General features: G+C 43.1%; 1 protein-coding gene across 2 annotated transcripts in view; it reads right to left on the bottom strand.

Annotated features, from left to right (window-relative positions):
- LOC126521436 (uncharacterized) overlaps window positions 1-26,120 on the bottom strand; it is a 30,598-nt gene extending 4,478 nt beyond the window's left edge. Inside the window, exons 1-17 of one of the 2 annotated variants that reach the window (XM_055066016.2) lie at window positions 26,015-26,120; window positions 25,860-25,934; window positions 22,512-22,754; window positions 22,294-22,371; window positions 21,457-21,514; window positions 21,325-21,386; window positions 20,252-20,302; window positions 20,120-20,145; window positions 19,339-19,378; window positions 18,791-18,985; window positions 16,852-16,917; window positions 13,842-13,928; window positions 12,786-12,851; window positions 10,721-10,879; window positions 7,919-8,347; window positions 3,291-3,420; window positions 2,370-2,545 (exon numbers count right to left, since the gene is read on the bottom strand). In XM_055066016.2, coding sequence (XP_054921991.2) covers window positions 2,370-2,545; window positions 3,291-3,420; window positions 7,919-8,347; window positions 10,721-10,879; window positions 12,786-12,851; window positions 13,842-13,928; window positions 16,852-16,917; window positions 18,791-18,985; window positions 19,339-19,378; window positions 20,120-20,145; window positions 20,252-20,302; window positions 21,325-21,386; window positions 21,457-21,514; window positions 22,294-22,371; window positions 22,512-22,754; window positions 25,860-25,934; window positions 26,015-26,059 — 1,986 coding nt within the window. In that variant the 5' untranslated portion in view covers window positions 26,060-26,120. The remainder of the gene's footprint in view (window positions 1-2,369; window positions 2,546-3,290; window positions 3,421-7,918; window positions 8,348-10,720; window positions 10,880-12,785; window positions 12,852-13,841; window positions 13,929-16,851; window positions 16,918-18,790; window positions 18,986-19,338; window positions 19,379-20,119; window positions 20,146-20,251; window positions 20,303-21,324; window positions 21,387-21,456; window positions 21,515-22,293; window positions 22,372-22,511; window positions 22,755-25,859; window positions 25,935-26,014) is intronic. The other variant, XM_050170134.3, reaches the window with a different exon arrangement.
- Between the last annotated feature and the right edge of the window lie 425 nt (window positions 26,121-26,545).

Here is a 26,545-nt window from a genome sequence, read left to right as displayed (position 1 = left end):
GTGTCTCCCTTGCTTTGCATGTTTGCTCTTCGTACCAGTGATGTCGAAAAAAAACAAACTAATTGTCTTTGTTTATGTGTGACATACTTGTACAAACGTTAATTGTGTCGGCAAAATTAAGTCCTCTATGACGACGTGCGTAACTGTCAGTTAGTGACGCACCGTGTCTGCCACTTGCACAGGCATGCGTTTATTAACAATGTTTGTGTAAAACAAGACAATGTTCTCCAAAAATGTTTGTTTTATGCCTATTGATGAGTACAGTTAAACCTTGATATAACGAAGTAGGTAAAATTGGCAATTTGCTCCGTTATATTGAAAATTTGTTGTATTGAAATTTGATCTTATATGCAAATAAGTAGAGTCGTCTATCAATTTTTCTTGCATAGAAAGGGGCCGCAGAATTTTCCAAATTATCGGGCAATCAAAAAGAGCAAATTTGAATGAGAAAACAATTCATTTTGAAGTTGGAAGTCAGCGACGAATGATACCGTTTCATGCCATGTCGACGATATATTCACATCGGCGGTGCCAATTAAGCGAAGCCAGCCAACGCTTTCGCGTGCACTCGGCCCCGCGGTTGATAGCATCGCCCGCACTGGGACGATGCCATCAGGAAACGCGCCGGCAGCGGAGAGCGAATGCTTGGTCTGCCTCTTGATTCAGTAGGTCACCGAAATTCGAGATTACACAACCTAAACGCGTGGGAAGACAGCTTACATGATGCCACGCCATCTCAGCACACCCACTCTTTGCACACGCTGCAGATTACCTCTAAAGCAGGGTGCACTGCTGCGTATGAGCTCAGCCACGCTTACAGTCATGCGCAGCCACGGTGGAGATGAGCGCCAGAAATCGCGACGTGTGACAGCTTACCTGCCCCTCGCGTGCGCTCTTGATCGCGTTACCGCGAGCTCACTCCCCTCCCCCTCTTTCCCTTTGCTCGCGTGGGAAGGCGGCACTCCTGAAGCCACCATATTTCTTGTCTTACCCTCGCACACTTTCGCTCACACCTACAGCGCAACGTGCATGGGCCAACGCTAGGATCTTATCGCACTTGGACTTTATACGGAACATAATGTGCCTCCACTTCGGTGGTCGCTCTTGTCATACCGCGTGCGATTTGAGAGGTGAGTTTGCAAGCAGCCGTTTTGAATTCAATCATTTGACCATCTGCGTCTGGGGAAGTTTCCATTTATTACCTCGGCATTCCTTTGCGGCAGAAGCGAAATTTCGTTATATTGAAATAGCATACAAGCACACTTCATTACATTGAGTTTCAGATAGATCATGTTTTATGACAAACGGTTATGAAAAGAAATACTTTTTTATATAGAGAAATTCATTATATTGAAGTTGGTTATATCGAAGTTCGTTATATTGAGGTTTGACTGTATACGAAATCTTACGGGCATACATGCAAGACACCAGGTCTAGGCGAAGTACACACCTGTCCCATGCGTCCTGAATCATCGTATGCTGTAAGATTATGGCACAAAGTAGCTACGCATTGCGTGTCATTTGCCATCATTCGTAGCACTTTGTACAGGTTGAGATGCAGGCAACATGAGCAAGCGGGCCAGCGGTGATGGCTGGCGATGTCACTAGAAAAGGAGTGAGTGCAGCAGTGTGACCTCTGAGATCGCTTCGATTGCACAGAACGATTTTCGAGGTCACAGCAGTATCCGAGGTCCAGTAGCATTGCTGTCACATCCTGTGTATTGCAGCGCAGCTGCTATGTGTGGCAGTTTATGAGAAAATCATTAAATTCATTATATTCTGTCGATTTACTTCTAAGAACAGTGTTCTGTTTGCCATTTTTAGCACCCCAGCTTTCATTTGGGTTAAAAATCTTTACTGAGGGTGAGGCATCTCGTGATGATGTAGTGCTGCTTTATACAAGTAGTGCTATATGACTGGTGTTATGTCAGTGCCCTCATCTCTGGGGCTGTAAATAAGTACGCAAGAAAGCTGAGAACACTTTAATGAGCAACTGATGGAATGGAATATTATGGGTGTTGCATAAATGGGTTAGAAGAAACGTGATGCAAAGAATGAAAAAAACAAAAACCAAACGGATGACATGTGCAGACTGCAAGTGGAGAAAGGTGTTTGTCTGGACAGAAAATACAATGCATAGAAGAGATTAATATTTGTTTGTCAGATTGAAATGATAGTTGTCAAGATGAGAGAAGCAATGTCAGATCCAGTAGGAGATCAGGTGTAGTATACTTGGAAAGTTGTGGTTATTGCACAGGTGCAATTAGCATGTAAAAGGAGTAACTAATAGCTTTGGAGAAGCAGTTCATCCTGCAGTACAATAAATCAAACTGTCATGATTGCTGTGACAACGCAGCTGTTTAACGCACCTGCAGCAGCTGGTTCTCTCGGCCCAGCTCGTGCAAAGCGGCCAAGGAGTCATCCAGACGGCGCCTCAAGTCAGCAGCATTTGTTCTTAACGTTTCAGCTTCACCCTCACTTCGCAGGCACCGATCCAGCAGGGCCCTCCGTTCATCCAGGGCGTTCTCCAACTTGGCCTCCAGCTCTGTGCATTGAGACACAAAGAAGAGTATGAGCATGGACTAAAGAAATCTGATGAGTGCATAGTACATTATCGTGGTTTTTATTTTTTGTGAGCACCCTTTTATTATCCACATTTGTTAGTTGATTCCATCCCCCTTAAACAAATTACCATAATCAGACAAACATACAGACACCGCTGTCGAATGGCTTGAAACAAAGGACCATCTTATACAGTCAAGTACTGTTCATTTGACTGTTGCAGTTCCGCAAGATTTGGTCCAATTATCCAAAAGGCCAAATGAACAAACGGTGGCAAAATGAATGAATTCAAATCATTTTTAATTGCTTGAAGTATTGTGTAACGTCTTTTGTGCCTTGCTCTTGAAGTGCAACTCCAGCAGCATGCCGCAAAGAGTGCTGACAGGTTTGTATGCTGCCTCAGTGTGGGATTTAAATGTTCTCATCGATCTGAAAAGAAAAGTAACCAGCTTCACACCTAGAGACGCATTAGTGCTGCCTGCTGAATTTATTGTGTTTGCAACCTTTTATTAACCAGTGGACGCACGAGTGGGTGCAGGCGGGGGTTGAATTAATTGAACTGGCACAACTTTCGCGTTCCAACTAAACGAGCACTCCTTTGTAACCAAACGTATGGTTTCTCGCCAGGATTTTCCACTGCATTTGAATGAATCAAAAAGTTGATATAACCGAGCTAAAATTACCAAGAGCTGACTATAGTAGATATAGTCAGTAAAGAGCCCGCACACCTAGCTTGTCTCCTTGGGCAGAATCCAGCTGAGTCTGGGCAACTTGACGGCTGGCCTGCTCAGATGCCAGCTGCTCTCGCAGAGCCTCCAGGGCAGCCTCTTGCCGAGCACTGCGCTGCTGCTCCGCTTCCTGCAAGGAACATGTAGCTTCAGAAAGACTTGCAAGTTGACTCGAGGAAAACTTAATACGCCTACTGATCTGGCCTACTTTTTAGGGAAATGTGGGAAACCTTTCACTCGACTGCAACTCTTTTTTGACTCCCTTCCATTTTTCATCTTTGGCACCGACTGTTGTCCAAACCCGGGTGAGGATGCATGCAAGTAACCAGTTATTTGTATGAGGAAGGGCGCAAACAATTTGTGTAGGGAAAATACGGATGCGGGGGCATATTTACGGCCTTACTGTGACCACAGCTTCATGCGAAAGCAGTTAAGAGAGGCCAAATAACAGATTTTGCTAGTCATATCTCTCAAAATGCCAAATTGTAATTGGGTACTATTTCCTTGATTACATTCAGAGACACCATGCACTCATTGCCTAAAACAGCAGAAGTGGATGTTACTAAGAAAATTTTGGGCAGATACACTTTATGTCATGGATGTCACAGCGTGTCCTTAAGCGTGCTGACCAGATAAAAAGCTAAGAGGAACTCCTAATTTCTTGTGATAGAATGCCACACTTGATGTAATCAGGGCTTGTGGAAAGCACATCTTTTGACACAATGCGTGTACTGAGCAAGCAAGATGCTACAAGATGTAATGTGGTCATTCCTCACATCATGTATTATATTACACAGCAAACTTCAGCAACAAACACATCCCAAGAATTTGCTTGGCCATGGTGGCAGACTTGGAGCAGGTTTTTATGAAACAGCTTGCGGTGCTTGTTTTGTCTGAATGCACCATGTCACAGCTGGGGATATGAACCAGACACCCAAGCATTGCGAGTCACAGTGTCGCGAGCCTCAGCATGAGAGCACCGTGCACCTACAATCCATAATCGATCCAGATCCACTACTGAGTATGTGTTGTGACAGGCTGCAATGGGTTGATGATAGAAACCAGCGAACAACATAATAACAGTGACAAAATATGCCCATTTACAACTCGAAAATGTAGTGGCAGATGCACCACAAAGTGCAAAGCTAACTCCTCCGTCTGCCCAGCATGTTCAGGCGGTGTGATACCAAGCGAGAACCTTCACTGCTTCCATGACGTAGACAATTATCCTCAGCTTTATGCATAAGTCTGTTCTTCAGTTCCACTGCAACCATTCTTTGTGCTTCAGGAACACGTATGTCCAGAAAGTTTTTTTTTGTAAGCATCCATGCATCCGTCCTCTGCTGGCTGTGCGTGCCTCACTGCAGCGCTAGCTGTTCACAAGCAAAGCACAGCCGTGCCTTAACTTCATGTGTGTAAGAAACTTAAAGGGGCCCTGAACCACCCCTCGGGCTTAGTGAAATAACATAGTCCGCGGGTAGCATACGCTGTTGTGAACATCTCAGCCAAGTTCTGCTGTCATACGTGGTCCGTGGAGCTCGCAAGCGGAGCGCGAAGTCACCTTTTCCTCAAACTCTCTCGTTTCAAAAACCCCATGCTCCTCGCTCTTTTCTGTATGCTTTATTTCATCATAAAGCACACTCCAATACGCGGCTGCTATTGGTCGCTGCGCTCGGCTACACCGTGGCCGCCGCGACGTGCCGCCACGAGTCCAGTGGCTAAGCGCACTGCGGCTCACTGAGGACAGCCGCATTTGGCTTAAGTTTAGCACGGCATAGGCACCAAATCGGAAATTTGAACTGCACGTCGCGGTGACGTCTTCGCCATAGCCTTTGCACTGCAAGACATTGGAGGAGGAAGGGGAGCACAGCTGAGGCCATGTTTGATTGCCGATAACTCCGCTCCTGCTGAATGCATTGAAGTACTTTTTGCAGCAAAGTGGTTGTGAAATAGCCTAACTTCACTTCAAATGTCTTTCTCCACTTCGATAAAAAGTGGTTCAGGGCCCCTTTAAGGGGACATTTTCTTTTCAAGACCAGACACGACAGAAAGCAGGTGCCACACATCTTAGTGACAAGAAATTTTCCTGAATTCCTGGCTCATGATTGATGGCAGAAACGTCATGATATAAACACTTTTGTTACTGGGATGTGTCATGGTGAATGCCGTATGTCATGCGATACTACTGCCAAAAGTTGATCAATCGAGGATATGGCTTCAGCTTTTTAGTAAATGTTGCAGTTATTTAACTAAGTTATTTAAAGATAACATAACACTTTCCACTGCAAGTCTAATTTAATGTTATTATTTGGCCTTGTTCACACAGCCACTTTCATCTCGTAGTATCACTGTCATGGAAAAATATTGCCAGGTAGTGGTCAGGGAGAACCAAAAGCTTCCGGTCTGTTTTGTCCCTAGAGATGATTCATCAAGTAAACCAATCAATGAAAACTGGTGATGGCAGTCTGGTGCCAGCAGCAGCATGTTTTTGCAAAGTGCTGGCACAGTGCTTCTCACAAAATATTTTTGCATAAGTGCAAGAGTTACAATCTACATTCCTAAAATGAGGGAAAATTCACATGCAAATTGGCACTGCAGGTAAACATGCAGATGGACTTAGAATTCTAGCACTAGGACAGAAAGTGGTAACTTGACAGCATTTTTATGTTTTGGGGTAGGTTGATTTTTGACAAGGCCTAGCTCGGTGGCTTTGTCACCAAGCCAACAAAGCGTTTGCACTCATCACCAGCACCACTAACTTTTTTGCAGGGACCGTCCTGAAAAACCTTCGACCAAAATTGAAACTAGAGCCATAACGATGACGTGATGTTACAATAGCAACAACGCACATTTGGCAGCCACAACACCAGCTAAGCGCTATGTAATGCGAAGCATTGTTGTTTGACAGTAGAAGGGCATTCACAAACCATGTTAATTTTCTGAAGCGAAAAGTCCACCGCATGTTGTCACGAAGAACTGTTTAGGTATATGACATTACACCATTAGAGATGATGATTATGCACAATTTGACAATTTCACATTATTAGTGCAAGTACAATTACAAGTACATCACCCAGCATAACTACTCAATGTCCATGGATTCAGCGATTGTGGTTTTGACCGTGTCTTAGACTGACATTACTGGTACAATTTTGGTGCGCCAAAATTCACTGGTGGATTCATTGGTTAGGGAGGAGCAAGCCCAATGTGCGTCATTGCTGACATCAATTCACACTTGTGGAAAGAGTCGGGTGCACTACACATAGAATCCGAGAGCAGATGTGTCCAGTGATAAGTTATTGCACATTGTTTCATTAGAGCTCTACCAGCTCTGAAGCTCACATTGAGCATCGCCTGGATGTTTGATAACAGCTCTGCACTCCGAATGCAGTCCTACCACATTTATTCGAAAATGGGTGAAACAGGAATATAGTTCGACCTCTACACATTCTACTCTCGGAGAAATAAATAATAATTGGGATATAGGTCAACCCACATCTCTATAGTCGACGTCACAAGCTGCATCCACATCGGAACTACTAGAGAAGTCATCCTCATTGGATGCTTCGCAGGTGTCCTCGGTACCCAAAATGATGTCGTCCTCCATGCCGTTGAGTTCGTGGGATATACAGCATTCCTTTAAGGAGTCCTCACTAGGCCTGATTGAATATTTCAGTTATACACTAGAAGTTCTAAACCACCGTCTAGGCATCATATTACTTCAATAATTTTTTTAATATGTCTATTACTAGAGCAGGTAGAAGAAATTGAATGACCCATTATCATAGTGCCAGGAGGTGAGTGGACTACCACTAGAAAGATGCTCTCCCTCTGCCTCGAGTAGCATCAGCAAGTGATGTTCCTTCCCCACTTTCTCCCGTATCGGAGCAGAGGAACAGCGTTGGGTTCAGGTGACGAACTCCACCTCCTTTTTTTTCTTCTCTTCCTTCTTTGCTGCGTGGCACATTCCAAGTGGCAGCGTTGCGTGTCCCACATTGTACGATTTACTGAAGTAATGTGTCATGGTGAGAGACAGTGTTTTACGTCACGGCGTTAGCGCATGTTACTTCAACTCTCTGGCTGGGAGCGGCGCTTTCTAGAAAGGGAGCAAGCACGGCGTTTGGTTTAATTTCAGCTGTTTTCACGGCATGCAGCACTGTACTTTGCAGACACAATCGTCAGTGTGTAAAGGGTGCACTGCACTTGTCTGTTTAAAATGGCCAAGCCTGGTGAAGGGCCCTTTAAAGCGAGCGTGGATAATCTCCAAACTGACGTTAAGGTGGGACTGATGGAGGAACTCAATTAGCTTGGTACTTTTGCTACGAATATAGGTCAGTAACTCATTTTGGGTAACATTTCCGAAACAAATAAGAAAGGTAATCCTACGTTCAAATAAATATTGTAGGTCACTGTTTAAAACTCTGTATTAGACAGTGCTGCATTTGGGATCAGCCCACGAAAAAATACCAGTCTACATTTGACAAGAATGCTTTGCATTGAAAAACATTGGTGCGAACGAGGCCCCATGTGCATTTGGCACCCTGCCCAGTGGGCACATGCAAGTTGCTGAGCACTGATCATAGAGGCAAAATACGGCTCCAGGTCTTCGGCACCAAACTGGCACCCACCAGATCCGAGCATGCCTGCAGGGCCTTGTTCTGTGCTCGTGCCAGCTCTGCCTGGAGACCTTGCAGCGCCTGCTGATGTTTGGAGGCCTGCTGGTCGCACTGTCGTTGAAGCTCAGCTAGCCGAGTCTCAAGCGCAACACGGCTGGCCTCCATTTCTGTGTGGCTCTTTCGCAGGTTTTCGGCCTCCAGCTCGAATGCAGTCCTGTCGGCCTCGAGCGCCACTTGGTTGTTACGAAGATTGCCCACCTCGAGCTCAAGCGCGGACAGTTGGTCAGCCAGACGACTCTTGGCTTGGTGCAGCGCCTGCACGGCTTGTGCTAGCTCAACCTTCTCAGCGCGGCCAGCCACGAGTTCTTCGTGGCTTGCTTGAGCCTCCCGCTGGCTGGTCACCAGCTGCTCCCGACACGTCGCCAGCTCAGACTCGCGCTCCTGTGCCAGCGTCAATCAATCGACCAATGAACAGTTTCAGTACTAACAGGTCATCTGGAAAATCTTGCAAACATTGAAAATTCTTTCTCCACAGAGGGTGTCACTTTTTGAAAATCAGCAGAGCCGAGACAATGAAATAAAAACCCATTTCTTTAAATGCAGTTCGCAAGTTTTCCTGCACTTTCTAATGAGTATTTCAGCAAGGCTACAACAATAAACTAGCAATAAATGTCTTGCGGATTGAGAAATGAAAGAAAATGTCTTGGAGAGCTTAAGCCATCGTCCATATGTTTCAGTTTCAGCTGAAAACCTGTGCTCACTGTCTATATTGAAAGGATAATCAATAAGGCATCCTAATAGCCAGCATATTATGTGACACATGGATTGGTATCAGCGGGGCACTCAACCATTGTGAGACCTCAATGATTCAAAGCAGGTCATCCTCCAACCAAGGGACATCCCTACCTGTTACATAAATTGCAAATCTTCATCATCAGACCATTTAAATCAACCACATGACAAAAAATACCTCAAGAGATCTCCAATTACCCCTGAAACATCATACTGAAACACTTCATTACAGTTATATGAATGACCAAAGATAATAAAAATTAATTAAATTCAGAAGTTTTATGTGCCAAAACCACAATCTGATTATGAGGCACACTATAGTGGAGGACTCTGGATAAATTTTGACTAAATGGGGTTTTTTAAAGGGTCCCTGATCCACCCCTCGGGCTTGGTGAAAAAACACAGTCTGCGGATAGCATACACTGCTGTGAACATCTCAGCCAAATTTTACAGTCGTGCACAGTACGTGGATCTCTCAAGCGGAGCGCAAAGTCACCTTTCTCTCCAACGCTCTTTTTTCAACAGGAGCCTGCTCCTCACTCTTTTCTGGATCCTTTATTTATTGATATAGCAGATTACCATGTGCGGCTGCTACTGGCCAATAGCTGACATCAGTCAAGAAGGGTGTTTGGATCAGTGCATTTCTTCCTAAAATTACCATGTATATTTATTGATGCAGTTTTATAAACAGGCTGAAGCAAGCAAAAATCTGCTTTCGGATTTCGGCAACAATTACATACTTCCAAAAGAAGCTAACTATTGTTTGCTCACGCTCGGCCACGGCCACCAGCATAGCAATTAAACTTTGGCCACTTACTGGTTTTGTAGCCATAGGGTATCGCTAATTTCGACTAGTTTTGAACACTCAACTAGACTCGAATCATGCAAAAAATAAGGTCAGACCACACGCACGCTTGCCACTCCTGGATGCTCCTGGTTAGTTGCCTTGGCAGGCTTCGCTTTGTAATGATCGAGCTATATATAGCGCTTCAAAATGTGCAAGTTGGATGTGGCTACTATCCGCCGATCGAGCTGATGCAGGACAAAGCCAGTCCGCACCACAGAGCACAGCCAGACAAGAGCATATAAGTGCGGGCACACACTCTAGCCCTGTTATTCACAAAGTAAATTCTGCAGTTGCATGTAACTGTGGTCTGCTACATAGTGTAGATATCACGGCCACTGCAGCGTGGCACGGTGAGTCCACTGGTTGAGCGCAGCCCAGTTCGCTGAGGACAACCGTGTTTGGCAGGTTTGGCATGTGTGGCACGTCATAGGTGCCAAATTGAAAGTAGTGGCATCTACATGAACATCCCAAATCAAATTTGAACTGCACACCATGGCGACGTTCAGTAGGCAGAGTGTTGTGGGCACACTCCACTCCGCCATAGCCTTCACAGTGCAAATCATTGAAGAAGGAGCGGAATCACCTCGAACAATATGTTTGATTGCTAATAACTCCGCTTCTGCTGAACACATAGAAGAACGTTTTGGGGTAGAGTATTTCTGAAATAGTCTAATTTAACTTCAAATGCATCTCTCAACTTCGATAAAATGTGGTTCAGGGGCCCTTCAACGTGCACTCAATACACGATACACAGGTGTTTTTGCATTTCGCCCCCATCAGAATGTGGCAGCCTTGGCCGGGATTTGATTCCACAACCTCGTGCTTAGCAGTGCTATACCACAGCCTCTAAGCTACCACAGCGAGTACGACCAAAGCTGAAGCAGATACAATGAGAAACACGCATGAGATTTGTATTGCACACCCCTTTAAGTTGCTGCAGTGATGAGTATAGATGTCTGTATAGATGTAAGTGGTGACTATTAAATGAAGCACAGCGGAACCTCTCCGACACATTCTTAGTTCACATAGTTTCTTGATTTCTGTACTCATGACTAAGAGCATTGTAAGCATTCTATTTGCATCTTGCAATTTGAATCATACATCTTTTCCAGATAATTTTATCTTGCAGTTCCTTTATTCAAGACACTGCTGGCACATTGAGGTTCAGTACCCACCCTGAGCTGTGCAGCTAGCCGCACAGCCTGCTCCGCATTGCTCTCAACCTGGGCGCGGTAGTCGGCTAGCTGTGCCTGTGCTGCCTGTGCTGAGTCACGGAGAGCTGCCTCAACTGCTGACAGTTGAGTAACCTGGGTCCGCAGCTCGTCCACTTCCGCCTGGAAAGCCACACCATCCCCAAATGCATTCGTAAGCACAACATTTTTCGGCTGTGATAAGACTTGTACACATTATATAAAAAAAGCAACTGATTACGATTACAATTACTTCACTGAAAGACGTAATTGATTACAGTTACCATTACTGCCCCACAAAAGTAGTTGAGGAGTTACTAAAATGTAATTAATTACTTCTGCGTTACTTCCCTCTGAACATTTGTTAACATTGCATAGATACAGTAAACAGAACATTCGAGGTGGCCTGGCGCATTCAATGTGTCCTCTGCAGCCCTTCACAAGTTGCTTATGTTAACTAACAATGGCTTTTCAAAACATTCGGTGGTCATCGTTTCCCATTTTTGTCTTGAAGACATGAGCAGCGACAATGAAAACCCTCTCAATGTGCATGTGCGTGTGTGTGGCGGGGGGGGCACAGTAAGTGGCATCGCAACATACAAAGATCTTGCTCACGAGATTGTTGTTACTCAGCACCTGAGTCATCTATGAAGTGAGGTCCTTCAATGTTGCTGAGACATGGAGAAGACGTTTCCAGCTGCGCCAATGAAAACCTAACACAAATTATCCACCTGTGATTCCCTGACATTAACTTTGTAAGTGGCCATTGCTATCAAGACATGCTAGCAGCAGTTCAATTTGTCGGCCAACATCTGGTAGAGCCCGTTAAGATGAGGAAACAAATACTAAGCTCCTGTGTTTCTCTGTCCGAAGAAGCACATCCGCCAGGCTGCTGCATGACACCATCTCAGTAAGGTCCCTAGATAAAACAAGTTCGATGTTGGTTGTTTTACCATAGTTCCCGCCAGAGATTCTCAAACCTGCGTCACCAGTTGCAACTTACGTCGTCAATAAAGTGTAATTCGTTACATGTAGTTGGTTACTGAAAAAAGTAATTGACTTACAGTGAATGTTACTGTGTAATGTATTTAATCATTAAATTAGAGAATTACCAAAAATGTAATATATTACGTGTAATTAATTCATGTGATTCGTTACATACAAGTCTGGCTGTGATAATTTTTTTTACTGCTGTTGTGATTCAAACTGCCCAAAAACTTACATGTTAAAAGTAATATCATGTAAATGTAGCCAGTCAAACTTCTTACATGGCACAGCCAATATGAGGAGAGCTTCAAATGACAGAGTTCTATGGTGATGGCATGTTCACTAACACTGGTGGCAAGCTTCACCTTAGTTGCAGGTTCTGCCTCCATACCTCAGTTGCTCCAGCGAAATAGCTGGCAGTGGTACTGATTGCATTTACCAATAATGAAAATTGTGCCTAAAGGGCACTAAGCAAGCAATAATAAGTTAAGCTGTATTAGTCAATTACAATCCTGCAATAGCAAAATGGTCACTCTCACTGTGAGAAAGGAATTCGTTAGCCCGAAAAGACAGCTCCTTGATGCCTCCCTGAAGTTTCTACATCAGTACACCATGAAATTGCAGATTTCAACAGCGTCTGCTGGGGGTTAACTCTACATAAATAATCAAAGATTAGACTGCATTCCAAAGAAACAAAACATTCCACTTGGAACGTTTGACACATTTTTCAGCATTGTCTAAATGTCTAAAATGAGAAAATACTCTGAAATCAATTACATCAGCCTGACATGCCAGCATTGACACTTTGGCACAAAATTCATGAAAAGAAAGCTTGGCCTTAATTCTCTACAGTTTAATCAACCTTTTCCAATTCAATTAATTAAAATAGAGCTTTGAAACAATATTTTACCTGTTCACACTCACTTACTAATGTGTTACAGCAACTGAGCAGATAGACAAGAACGACTGTTAAAGGAAAATGCAAAGCAAGAAGCTCTGTTGACACAGCATGGAGTCTAACAGAGGCCAGACAACATGCGCAAGGATAATCTCAGTAAGTCACCTGGCGGGCTAGGAGTTCAGAATCCCCACGCTGTCGCTCCACTGCCAGTTCCGACTCCAGCTCCTCCTAGAAATGCCCCACAAATCGGCTGCATTCACATATACCAGTACAACCCCACAGAATTGCAAACTCAGAACAGTAGTGAGTGAGCTCAGCGTTACTGTAGCTTCTGCTGAACTGCACCTGTGCTCTTTTGTATTAACAAGCAGTTGTGCATCTGCCAATTTTTATATGCAGTGCGGTCCGTTATAACAGGAAAACAGCTAATCAACAAGGGAATACAAAACAACTATTCCCATTGCATTAAACTTGGCTTACCAAAGGTAGTTCCGCGAAAAAGACTGTATGGTGGGCAATGAAAGGGGTGACGGAACTCATACCTCAAGTAAGGTTGTCAGTTCAGTTCCAGGTAGGTGTTCCCTGTTATAATGAACTCCAATGTATGGCAATGGAGTTCTTTTTACCACATTATTAACATCTTTCATACGCAGTAAAATTCTGCAGCATTCATTATCATGTTGTACAAATGTGCTATGGCAGGTAGCAGTCTGAAAATACCCTATTTACTCAATATTCTATAGAAGATGCCACGAATCAAGCGTGCTACCCACCCGCCTGCCCTGAACAAGCTTCAGGGTGTCATTACCTCCCTTTCCCCATTGTGAACATGCTCCTGGCCAACACAGAAGCCACCGACAGGCCCTCACCTATAAAGGATAGGAGTTTCCACACTCACACAAGACACAGAATGTAACCAATTAATGCAATTAAAGCAAAACTCTGGATGTGAGAAACATCGTAATGGAGGACTTTCAGATCAATTTTAGCTCCTTGTAGTTCTTTAATGTATGACCCTACATTTAAATAAACAGGCATTTTTGCATCCCTTTTGGGATGCGGCCATTATGGCCGAGAATGGAACATTTCACCTCGCTCGTGCCACTATGGATAGTTACACTATGATATGAGACTAAGTTCCGAGAGCCACTAGTAATGGCTTGCTGCAAAAGGTCCATACACAACCTAACGCCTGTAATATTCTTCAATGATGCTTACAGTGCGTGTCGCTGCAGCAGCCAGGCCCTGCTTGGCAACTTCCAGGGATGTTTCTAGTGATGCCCGCTCAGATCGAGAAGCTTCCACCTACACAATAACCCAGTTCAAAAATATGACAAACCACACCTTCCCAATAACACTCAATGAAAGCTTGAAAGTCGGTGTATGGCAAAACCTTGCTATAAGAATTACCTAGAATGTACCTAGAATTGGTACATGCCTGTCAGGCAATGTCTTATGTCTTCGTTGGGCAGAAGTCTCATAACCATATTGCATGGAAACGTTGGACTAACTATTGAGAATTTGATAAGTGCTATACCTTTTCTCAAGATATCAGGCATTTGTCCAAGTTGTACACGTTGTGCTAACCAACATGTCTTAGCAAACTGAGCTCATGTTGTAGCTTCACAGGTGTTAATAGCAACATGCAAGCACACTATTATTGAGAGTTGCGAATACTGTGCTTTGATTTCTGAAATCTGCTGCCTATGCAAACAAATAACACTCCACCTAGATTACAGGGTGTCTACCAAGTTGACATTTTCAAATTTCCTAAGTTCTCCAGGTTTTTCCCGAGTACCTTTGCAAAATTCCATGAGTGACACTGAGCCTTGTTTTATGTCAAGACGGTCTGACACCATGTCGCCCGATGCTGTCACTCTCTAAGTAAGCATGCTAAAAAATTTTAAAAAATGACTTAATCCAGTTTGAATAGTAACGAGTAATGTTTATTTTATTCAAAATAGAAAACGGAAGGGAGAGGTAGTAAAATGCACAGCAAATAAGATATCTTCGAAAAAGAAATGGTAAAGCCAATTCCAAATCGAGTCGAACATCTTCAAATACCAATAAAATGACATTCATACAGAAGCAAATATTTTCGAAAATGAGCTATTTGTATCAGCTGATAGCAAGCTCATTGGTATTAGGCCTGAACTTTGTCACAAGTGAGAGTCTCTCAGCAGCTGGAAAGTCAACCTGAACTGTCCTGACATACTCTCAAGAGCCCATGCACAATGCCTCTGTATTGCGTTTCACTCCTTTAAATAGATTATTTTGGGTTAGATCACGGTCACCTGCACCTCGGCTTCAGCCAACACTTTCTTTTTTGAGCTCAAGCTTCTTCAAAGCGACGGCAGCACACTTCCTTTCCCGTTCATTCCTCAATGCATAGGTTCTTTCTGTTATCGCCCTCGTTCTGCTGCATGTTTGCTCCACGGACTATTTGAAGCATCTTTTTAATCAGTTGTACAATCAACGTCCGATTTATCAGACTCCCTAGGAGCCGCTAAAACTTCCAAAAAATCGGGCAGTCTGAAAAAATGAATGCTTGTCTTTTACTGGCCTTAAGGGCTCAAATCGCAATAGACACGTTTGAAAAAGCTCTGAAGGCCTGCCAGTACAATTATTAGCCATATCAGTGCTTGTACTGCGACAGGAGACGGCGGGTGCATGGGTGTATAATTAGAGAATACGTACTGTGTCCCGTGACAACTGCCCCTTCCCACGCTTGTTACAATTCACCGCAATAGTTTCGTTACTGTGTTAACATTACTAGCATCATACAATAATGTTACTGTATAACATTACTGTATTAAGGCAACGCTAACTTTCAAGAGCCGGCATTATGCAATGCATAGTGCTTTCCGAGCTTCAAAGCTAATTGCAAGGACCACAAAGACAGAGTCACATTACTGACAGTGTCGAATTCTTTCAATGAAAAACACAGCACCTAATGGCAAGAACGTCGAAGCAGCTAGGCATCGCGTTGCCGCGGTGGTGGCTACGGCTGCCAGCGGATCTGTGTGCGAGAGCGCCAGTTCGAGGTGGTGAGATAATCAACACGGCGGTGTTGGCTTTGATTAATGCCGTTTCGGATCTGCGGTTGCGGCAAAATGTCCGGAAAATCGGACAGCAAAGGGTTTTTGCGTCCAAAATTTCAGATGTCCTTATACATTGACTCTATGGGGTACGTGGTAGTGCTGCTAAGCCATCTGCATTATCAGGCATGTCCCGAAAATTGGGCATCCGGAAAACCGGTCGTTGACTGTACACAGACAACTCCTCCAGCCATCGACATCGTGTCAAAGACAACTCGTTACGACTTCTCGTTTTTACTCGAGCCAGCATTAGGACAACTTTCGTCTGCTTTCAATAAAATGACAGCTAATTTTCCCTGACAGAAGCACAAATTCCCCGAGTTTTCCTCGAGTATTTCCAGACTATTCAAAATCCCTGATAATGCTTTATTTTCTCAGTCGGTAGACACCCTGAGATTATAAGGCAACGGTGCTGAATAGAAAAAAGAAACATACAGTGTGCATAACTACCAGCAAAACAAAGACGCATCAAGTTCTGAAGTCTTATCTGCAAACCAACAACACAGGGGAAAAAAGGAAGTATAAGAGAATTGACCCCTTGAGGCACTGTGCACACAATTGTGCATGCCAAGATAATGCATCAAAAGCAAAAGGACTGATGACAATAATATTTAAAATGTGTTGCATACATATTGAAACATTTATGATTTGACATGTGCTGCAAGTTTGAAAAAAATAGGTTGGCAGATGACTTGGCATTTGCTGTCAGTGTCAGTATGTTGTCATGTAGCAGGTTCACTTTTTTCATGGTTTTACATCACGCATATTTTTCAAGTGGCTGGATAGGTGCATTCCAAGTGTGCTAGACACGAAATAGTTTATGTTTTCATATCGGGCATTCATGTCGACAGCTCTCGCACGGAGTCCACATTCTGTAAACTTGACAAAAGTCACTGAAGAAATGAAAATTCAAAATTTTTTCTGCAGCTGTATGCTTTTCATGATTCTGAACGTATGAAAAGATAGGGTAAAACTAAATTCTCCATGAACAGAATTAATTGGTGCCCGAAGGAGTTAAAACATCTGTGCATGCAAAGAGCAGCCACGAGGGACGAGGGTAGCCTCTAGAGGGTATGCAGTAGAGGTGTCGATGCCAAGGGCATGGGAAGTAGCCCCGGCTACCCACTGACCTCCTGTAGGAGCCGCTGCCGCTCAGCGTCGCTCCTCTCCAGGGCCTCTCGCTGTTGCACTTCCCTCTGCATAAACCCACCGTGCATTGACTCTGACACACATGTCACAAGCATTGGACCTGTATCACCACGTGACAAATGCGGCAGAGCCTTCCGACATCCAAGTCTAATCTCGCTTTATGGAAGAACACCCCCACAACAATCAGCCTTGTTTATGTGCAATGGCACCCCAGATATTGGGTAGGAAAGCAATTCAACATGAATTCATCAAAACAGTGCTGGCGTCTAGCAAAGTGCGATGATCTTTCTCAGGTGAAACAAGAGTAAAGGGTAGCGACGGCAAATGTCAGAAAAGGGACAACATGCAAGCCAACTCAGTCATACTTATTTTTGGGTTTCGGCAGTTTGAGCCCATGCAGCACCTCTTTCCGGGTTTGTTCTCCATGTGAGGTCAGCGCGTGCTTCATGCCAGAAGCTTCACGTAAGCTCTTTGCATCCAACAAAAAAGGCTGATCATGCTAGACATTTGTAAAGCACTTCAATGATGAGATGATATGCCGTAATTTCGTGTGTATAGCCTGCACCCTTGAGTTTCAGAAATGCGATTCTGTTACAAGTTAAATGCAAATTTTGCCTACAGGTGTTGGCTTCATGGCAATGCTGTAAAACTGTTTCTGGAGATATTCTATGTGCCCATGATTCCGCTGAATTGCTTTTATAAAAGTCTGTGTTGTATGCATGGCAGTTCCTTTTCTTTCTTTTCACCCTTTTTTCTGAGAAATCTATTTGAGGGCATGGCAAAACTGATTAAAGCAACACTAAAGGCAAATAATAAATCAATGTGGACTGTTTAAATACCATTCCAGAAACCTCGCAACGCTTGTCTTGTGCTAAGAAAGGACTTTGCTTACGAGATAATTGCATCTGAAGGGTCCGAATACCTTTTTCAAAATTCACACCTCCCGCCACCCTACCGGGGCTGTGGTGACGTTGCATATGCCATCACCACCCTTTGCTGTCATCGGTTAATAAAACGGCGCCCGACAGACGGCAGCACCGAGCCAAGGTGGATTTCCCGTTGCAGCTGCTTTTTTGGTTAAGTGGCATAGACCGTTCAGGCATCCCGCGACATAACATGGAAGTTGAATTCACTGCTACTTGCAGTTTGTGCGAGTTTCGCGAGCCGGCAAAACCATCGCAGCACTACGCGATAATGAAACTACCGAAACATGAAAGCATGGGTGGTGCAGAGTCGAGCGCAAACAAACCCTTTCGACCACCCGCGTCATTGTCAAGGATAATTTCAATTAGTTCTTTTTTTCTAAAACTGAAATAGAACTACATAAGTAGCATTTTATTTCATCCTATAGTACAACACAATGATGTTTTTTGTAACGAGTGGTTGAGTACTAGTGACAGCATTTAACTGAGGAGTGCTTCTGTCATCAGGCAAGTGCTTGAATGTCCCAGGGGAATCTCTGATCGTGTCCTGCATTTACCTCAGTTTTTCTATTATTAAGGCCCTGTTTGCGATAATATTGACACCTTAGATGTTCTCAAGCCCTAATCTATCACTTTAGCTTGACTTAATATTTGCCTTTAGTGCCCCTTTAAGTAATGACGTTTAACTAATTAATCTCTACTAAGTTATTTCAAGCAGAATACAATTAATTCTAGATGCAGAGGTTCCAGTTTTACGAGTACACAATATGCACTTTGTTTATAACGCCTGGTTCATATGTCAGCCGGGCAGTTCCAATTGACGCATGATAAGCTGAGCAAAGTGACACAGTGCTAAACACTATGTTATAATACAGTCCTAAAGGTGATAATAAAAGCACTGCTAAAAACTCTGCTAAAACACAGGACTAAAAGTAGCCAAACTAAGCACAGTTCTTATTGAAATACCATAGGGAAAGCACACACACAAGGTACATGCCTTGTCTGCTCGCGCCTTGGCTTCGGCCAGACGTCGGTCGGCCTCTTCCAACTTGAGCTGAAGCGTCTGCTTCTCAGCCATCAGAGCAGCCAGGGCTGCTGCTCGGCTGTCATCATCTTTGCTGCCCTCAGTGAGAACAGGGCACGTGGGTTCTACTATCAATGCCTGTACCTGGGCGTCTAGTCGGCACACCTCCTGGACAACAGACACCACAGTTCCCATAAGTTCAACGGCCACAAGTTTAACTGCTCAATGGAAAATTGTCGATGCACTATCAAGACCCCATGTGATAAAAAGGAGTCAAAAGAAGCCAAAAGCTGAAGTAAATCTAAGTCAAATTTGGTGCATCTTCTGGCAATTCCATTGCTTTGATTTTGTTAATTTAATGGCAAATCGATTCTGCAGTAACTCGCAGGGAGTTGGAAGTCTTATGAAAGGGAAAAATTGTTATCCCCCTATGGGGGCATTGCGGCATTTAGACTTTCTAGTGTCACTAAATAGAGCAATAACACAGTTAAAGAAACAAAGAAGGAAGTAAGCAAGCTTACTTGTGTCGATGCTGGAGGACTTTCAGCTTCAGTCTGCACGCTGTAGCACAACAGAAAGGATAAAGGAAGTTTACTTTAAATAAAAAACAGCTCAGCTCTATGCTCAAGCAGTTCTGTACTGTAGCTGCTTCCATATGTACATTTTTGTGTAAAAGTAAACCTCTGGTCGTAAACACCACTTTTGCTTCAACTTGCAAAGTTGCACTTATCATTCCAGCTTGAGGTTAATATTCAGACAGACAACTATGCCATAAATAACACAGAACAAGGAGTGTCAACTGCATCATCAGGTCATGCAGGATTACAATGCAAGATCTATAGGGACATTGTTAATTCTGCATGTTGCATAGAAAATATAGTACCATCAGCATAAATTGAAACATGAGCATAAATAAAGAACCGATGAGAGCACTTATTATGCATAATTATGTTTAAATGCGTCGTGCGATTGCTCGGTAGCCGATTATTAATCCCGGAGCGGCCCAAAAATATGTTTTACAACATGAGTTAAACCAATGTTAGAAGTTCAGAAATAGGCTAGAAATGCAAACAAGTCATTTTCACCTCGTTCTTATTTGAATTAAGGCTGATAGTATAAAAAACTGCTTGAAGAAGGCTTCTGTAAGTGGAGCTGCACAAAACTGTTTCCTCTAAATAATGAAACACAAAACTAATCTCAGCCGCACTGGTACTACTGGTACTACTGGTACTACTGCCGCACTACCACTAATTTTGAATATGATGATATAAGGAAAATGAGAAACAGGCTCAGTGCACAAACCTCTGTGACAGCTTCTCCACAAATGCCTGAAAGGAGAAAACGTAGGGGTACTCACGAGAACAAGGCAAGAAAGAGCACGCACACCAACGAGAAGTATGGTACACACAGTTAAATCTGCAATATTCTACTTACTGGTTGGGACTGCAGCAGCTGCTCCAACTGGGTCTTCAGCTGGGTGGCTTCCTGCGAGAGAACATCAAATTACCGTGGAGCCTTTCCTGTATATTAGGACAGCAGAAAGAAAAAGACACAAGCTTGGTGACATGTGCTACCACACCATTTCAATATATCATGATCATCATCACCGCCACCACCACCACGGCTATTTACAATGAAGTCCTCAAATATGCCCACCACCCACTCAAAAGTGATAATTGTTAGAAAAATGAGTGGGGGGGTGGAGGGCAGGGGGGAGCACTATATCAGACCGATCTGGACCTCGCAACAGCATTTCATAAGAAGGTATAGCTAACATTCAAATCCCTCGTAAGACCAATTCCTGAATATGATGGCACTAATCAATCCGGAAAAAGCTTATTCACCTCATCTACCAACACTGCGAAAGCAACTTTTTAACAACTCGTCCGGAATGTCTTAGTTTAAATCCTCTTTCTAAATGATGTAACATTGACTCCTTGAAACTTCTTCACTCTTTCTTCAACGCATCCCCATACACCTTGTTGAACAACTACATTACATATGCTAAATCATTGCCCAACAGAAAGAGTCATGAATTTAACATGTTTTCCATTCTCAGACCAACTTAATTTAAGTACAGCTTTTTTTTTTCTCAGGACCTGAAATATTTCTGTAAACATTTATCCTGTTTTCATTGACAATGAACTACAATTGACAACTATGGAATTTAATATGCGACAATGACTGGTCATTACCCGCACAAGAATTTTTGAATGCCTTAGAGTGTTCTCCTATATTTGCAGCTTGAACTGCATTGTTTTCTTACATGGTTATTTGCCAATGCACTGTTTTTTTATCATACTATGTACTCATCCCTGTGATAACCCTTTTAAAGTGCAGCAATACAGAACATATTAAAACTAATTAATAAGTAAATAAATAGATAAATTTACTCAAAAGTTAGCAGTGTGGAGCATATTCAAGCATAAGCACTTGCTCAGTATATAGTGGCAGATGCATGAATACAAATTTCCTCTCTGAGCAACACAGTGCTTATGTGTACTCACTGCATGTGCCTGCTGCAAGTCATTCCCCAATTGCTGCCTTGCTAGAACCAACTCTGAAGTCACTGCGTGCAAAAGAAAGAATGATAACTCGTGTGGCCACTGTTTGATAACACACTAGACATGGCTACGTACAAAGTGCCTTCCCTTCTTCCAAGGCTCGCACCTGGGACCTCAGCATCTCTGCTTCCACCTGTAAAAGAGTGCATATATATATGTGGGGTATTACCTGAATTTTTTTAATTAACAAAGGATTCAAGGAAAGAGACGAGTGAGGTTCAGTCACATGAGGTGGATTGTCAAATAGTGGCGTGCCATGGCAAACATTTTAAACAAAGATCTGAATTAATTTATTTAAAAAGAAGCATTTGCACAAAGAGCTTTGTGCAAGTGCACTCTGCAGTGATAAAAAAAAAAGGCTGACTACCCATGCATGCGTGTGCACCACTCATGTTGAATAAACACGAATAAACATGCTCACATAAGCATCAGATAGTACAGTATGAAGCTTCCTGCAGCTAAAGATGAGCTTTTGGGGTCCCAATGTATCACAAGAACACGCGCTGTGCCAGTTCAGTACAGCAAAATTCCCGATTTTAAAAAGAAGGCATAAAGATCATGGACAAGAGAGATTATGTCTATGTTCATAACACATGTTTTTTATAAATTTGGTAATCATTGCCCACTCGCTGAGCTTTCTGTGGGCAAATGTAAAACCAAGCAACTGTCTACCTGTGCAAGCATGCGCTCCAAGTTTCTGAGATTTTGAGATTTCTGCTGCCATCATTCGTAATATTGATGCAGACTCAAGACAGCTTCACGCCCTCCAATTTAACCAACTTTCCTTGAGCAAGCACTAACCCTCCTTCTCTTCTTCCCTCATCCATCAGCAAGCATAGAGATGACACAAGCTTTGCCAAGAAGCACAGTGTCACCAATGGAACAATGAAAAGAAGAAGAAAAAAGACTTGCCGAGTCGCCTTTGCTGACAATTGCCCCGTGCAATCTCGAAACCTCCGTCCGTAGTTCCTCAGAACAGGAACGCTCCTCCTGTGGACAGCAGACATACTGACATCTGAAGTCCTTTAGCAAGTTAAACTACAGAATACCATTGTTTTGTAACAGCACTTGTACAGGGGCATGCACTGAAATAGTGAGGAGCAAATGACAGTGTTGCATATGAGTCTCACGCGCAGGGATGCGTGCAGTGCTTCCAGTTCACGCTGAAGGTGCTCCACGGCCGCTGGCTCATTGTCAGGTGGTGCCGCTGCATGGTGGCGGGCACAGTGGCTCTCAAGCTCAACCTCAGAGCCAAGCCGCATGCGGCAGGTTGGACACACCACCTCCAGACCACTGCCGTGGCTTGTCTCGTAATGGTCCTGAAGTGCATCAGCTGACGGGAAGGCCCGCAGGCAAGATGGGCACAGGAATCCCTGCAGCCGAGCAAGCACTGATTGTTACATCTTGTAATGCAATGAGTACAATTGACAAAGAACTAATCAAAGAAAGGACACGCCAGACAGAAATGGCAAAGCACAAGCTACCAACCGTTTATTTTCACTACTGAAACATTGCCCTTTATATGGGCTACGTCAACAAGATAAAGAAATGCCTAGATTAGTGAAAATAAACAGTTGCTAGTCTGCGCTCTGTCATTTTTACCTACTGTGTCCTTTTGTTCTTTTTTTAATGGCTTTTCAGTAGAACCCACCACATTACATGATGAATGAACATCAACTAGACCAATTTCTCACTACAATGGCAGGTAACTTTGTGAATTACACAACCTCCCTCACACAAGGTGAATGATGCAAGTGAGTATGACCAGTACCAAGCAAATTGACACTTTTTTCAAATTTGATTGTCTAACCGTTCTTGATAGCTGAAAAGAAAAACATAACATCCTACTCGGTCTACTCCTTTTCAATTCAATTTGCTTTTGTCTGATGCAGAGCAGACAATGCAATTACATCTGCCTTGGCCTATATTGCCAAAGGCTAGCAATGGTCACAAGCTAGAAGCATGTTTTGCTCACATGTAATCATTGACTTTTTGCTTGCAGATATTCATTTACTTACACATATCAAAATCAGTCATGAAGTTTTGCACACCCTTCACTCTAATGCACATCGCTGCTATGAAATGCTGTTCAAATTAAGTGTTGCAACATTGCATGCATGTGGTTGACAATTTAGCATTTATTTTGCATGTAATGTATCCATCTGTTGAAGAATATGATAATGCCCAGAATCGAGGGAAGCTGGAGTGCCATGTATAGGACATACTAGTTACAATATTCATGAGATTACTGTGACTACTAGTTAAGTGTCGACAATGAGAACTGCTGGACCTTGTGCTGCCAACCTGTATATACCATTTAGTGTTGCTCCTGTAAATAATAATAATAATAATAATAATAATAATAATAATAATAATAATAATAATAATAATAATAGTTGTTGTTGTTGTTGTTATAAAACTAGCAACACAGCATTGCAGGATGGTGAAATTCAACCCCAGATGTGAGAAATCTCATGAAAACTTCAGGCTGCTGGTGTTGATGTTCTGAAGCACTATACACAAGATAAAATCTGGTGAAAACTGGTGACAAACTTCAAAAAGTGGCCAGTAAGTTTTAGTAGTCTGCTTTTTATTATCTCCTTTGAGATGTAGAGAAATTTTTTGCTCATATCAATGCCAGATGTAGCATCTCTAACAAACAATCAGCAAGCAATTATATCAGGCTGTTAAAGTGCTGTTTCTCAGTATTTAGTTTCTTCATAACAAAACCTGCATAGATGGCTATTGGTAAAAATCCAATTCTGCCTTACATACTCAAGAAAAATATAAACTATTGTTGACAGCTCTTGTGTTTGAAATTACAATATCCAAATCAAAATGAGCAGAAATCACAGTGAGCACTGTGCTGCATGCTGCAACTTTTTTCCGTACATGTGCGTGGTGTGCAAGCCTGTAAATGGCATGAATTGATCTTGCTTCATTTCTAGAATGTCGCCTCTAATAATCACGAAGAGGACCCTGCATTGTGAAGTGACAAATAGACAATTTCAGTGATATTTCTTGCTAACATATTACTGCAGTTACTGTATTTCCTAGTGAAATCTGCCAAAACTTGGTCATATTTTAATCATGAACTTGTTTCTAAATCTAGCTAGAACATTTTTCTTTCCATTTAATTAAGAGGGAATAAAATCACTGGCTATTTAATTTCTTTTTGCTGTGCTTCAATATTTCTTTCACCTTTCTTCGCTCTACCACAACCATAACTGATTATAGCTAAATTTGTCTTGCACTAGAGTATAAAGACTTAGGAAAAGGCAAAGCTTATTTTTCTCCATTTTGTTCACTGAAAATACCTGAACTGTCAAGCACTCATGGCAGATGTCTTTTTACTATTTTAGGAAGGTTATAAACATCTCAATTTGGCATACCCACTCGTATACCAATGGTCGATTACGCATTTATTAGCCTCGCACACACATCACAGCGTTACATATGAGAAATGCATGCACTGTCTTTAAGGCTTTCAAATGAGTCTTTTTTTTTTTTAATAAACTCTCAGAAACAGGGAAGCCCTGACAGACGATGCTCGCACAGAGGGTGCTTAATAAACATAATTAAAGCATGCAAAACATGTACATGCTGCTTGTATGGTGTACTATAGTGCACACAGGCTGCTTCTGATGATTTTGCAATCAGCTAGCCATGAGGAGGTAGAAGCGGGCAGCTAGGTCGTGTTATATCGTCCTTGATGAAATGGCTTAGGTGGATAGACATTTTGCTGCCATATTAATGCTGGACAGCTTCTAAATGCGACTTTTTGTTAACATCGGATGATTAAATATCAGCTATATTAGAGTTTCCACTGCGTACACATTTATCTGTCTGATTAAAGAAACGCACACATGCATACATGAGCCAATTTTCTATGGCGAAAATAAAAACTAAGTGAGTACGACTGCAACTGCAGCCCATCAACTAAATTACTCGGCTCAGTACACAAATGATCCCGCGCGCGCAGCTATTTTTGTATACAGCTGTGCATTCAAGAACTGCAATACCACTTCCTGTCCTATAATACGGTGAACTTTAACGTGACGAAAAACCAGACTGCGGTTATGGTTTTCACCAGCAACGTGGAAAATCGTAAGTCATAAACGTAACGATCGAGCTATATACAGTGACCCACCGACAGGAAAATAGCGATGCATCGAAAGCTTAGATGCACGGACCCAGAAGCTCATCGCAATGCATGGAACACCGATGTGGGTAAACACGGGAAATATTTGCCCCAAAACATCCCATACACTCCGGCCGTCACACACACGTACGTTAACAACAAACGAGCGCACATGTCCCATGCATGGTCCATTTCGACAGCACCTCCTCACCGACGAGCGATTGCTGTTATCTATGAATATATCCTGCCAATGAACACAGTAGGAACAGAATCGAGACAGTTGGCCCAGTCATGACCGGTCAGACTGTGTTGATCGTGAGGCGGAAATCGCAATTACCTCAGCGCTTGCTTCGTTAGCTCCATTAGCTTCCGATGTCTCCGACGGGCTGGGGGGCTTCGCTGGACTTTGGTTCTGAAAAGCACATGCACAACACCGGGATGATAGAGGGCAGAGGTACTGAGATGTTCTGAAAGAACGCGTGCTATTATTACCTTCGCATCGGAAATTTTAGTCAGCAGTTTATTTATATTAAACATCACTTATGAAGCACCTATAAAACACCAGCAGAAGACGAAAACGAGAACCAGGGCGGTGCAGCCATAGAATAAAGAACAACTTTAGAGAAGGGAAACTGTAACTTCCGCAGTGGTTCGAAAATAAGCAGCGGCAGCGCATGGAACTTACCTAGGTGGACGCCAGATGACGCTGCTAAAACAGGAAGCGGAATTGCGCATTTTTTTTTTTAGAGCACTATTCAATATGGCCGCTTTTTGCCGGTCGTGTGCGCTTGTATCCGCTCGTACGCGCCGTACTCGCCTCGGCTGCCGCGTAGCCGGTGCGTTCTAATTGCCAGGAGAGCAAAGAGCCTCTACTGACGCCCATACAAACAAGCCACAAGTGAGTGAACAGAACGTGCGACTTTATTGGCAGAAGACCAGCAGTGTATGTACATTCTCGTGCAATAGCAGAAATAAAATTTGTATGTCGAGATACACTGGAATCTTTGACGCGAGCTCGTAAAC

This window comes from Dermacentor andersoni, chromosome 6, assembly GCF_023375885.2.
Source record: "Dermacentor andersoni chromosome 6, qqDerAnde1_hic_scaffold, whole genome shotgun sequence".
Lineage (NCBI taxonomy): Eukaryota > Metazoa > Arthropoda > Arachnida > Ixodida > Ixodidae > Dermacentor > Dermacentor andersoni.
This window is presented reverse-complemented; position numbering and strand designations above follow the sequence as displayed.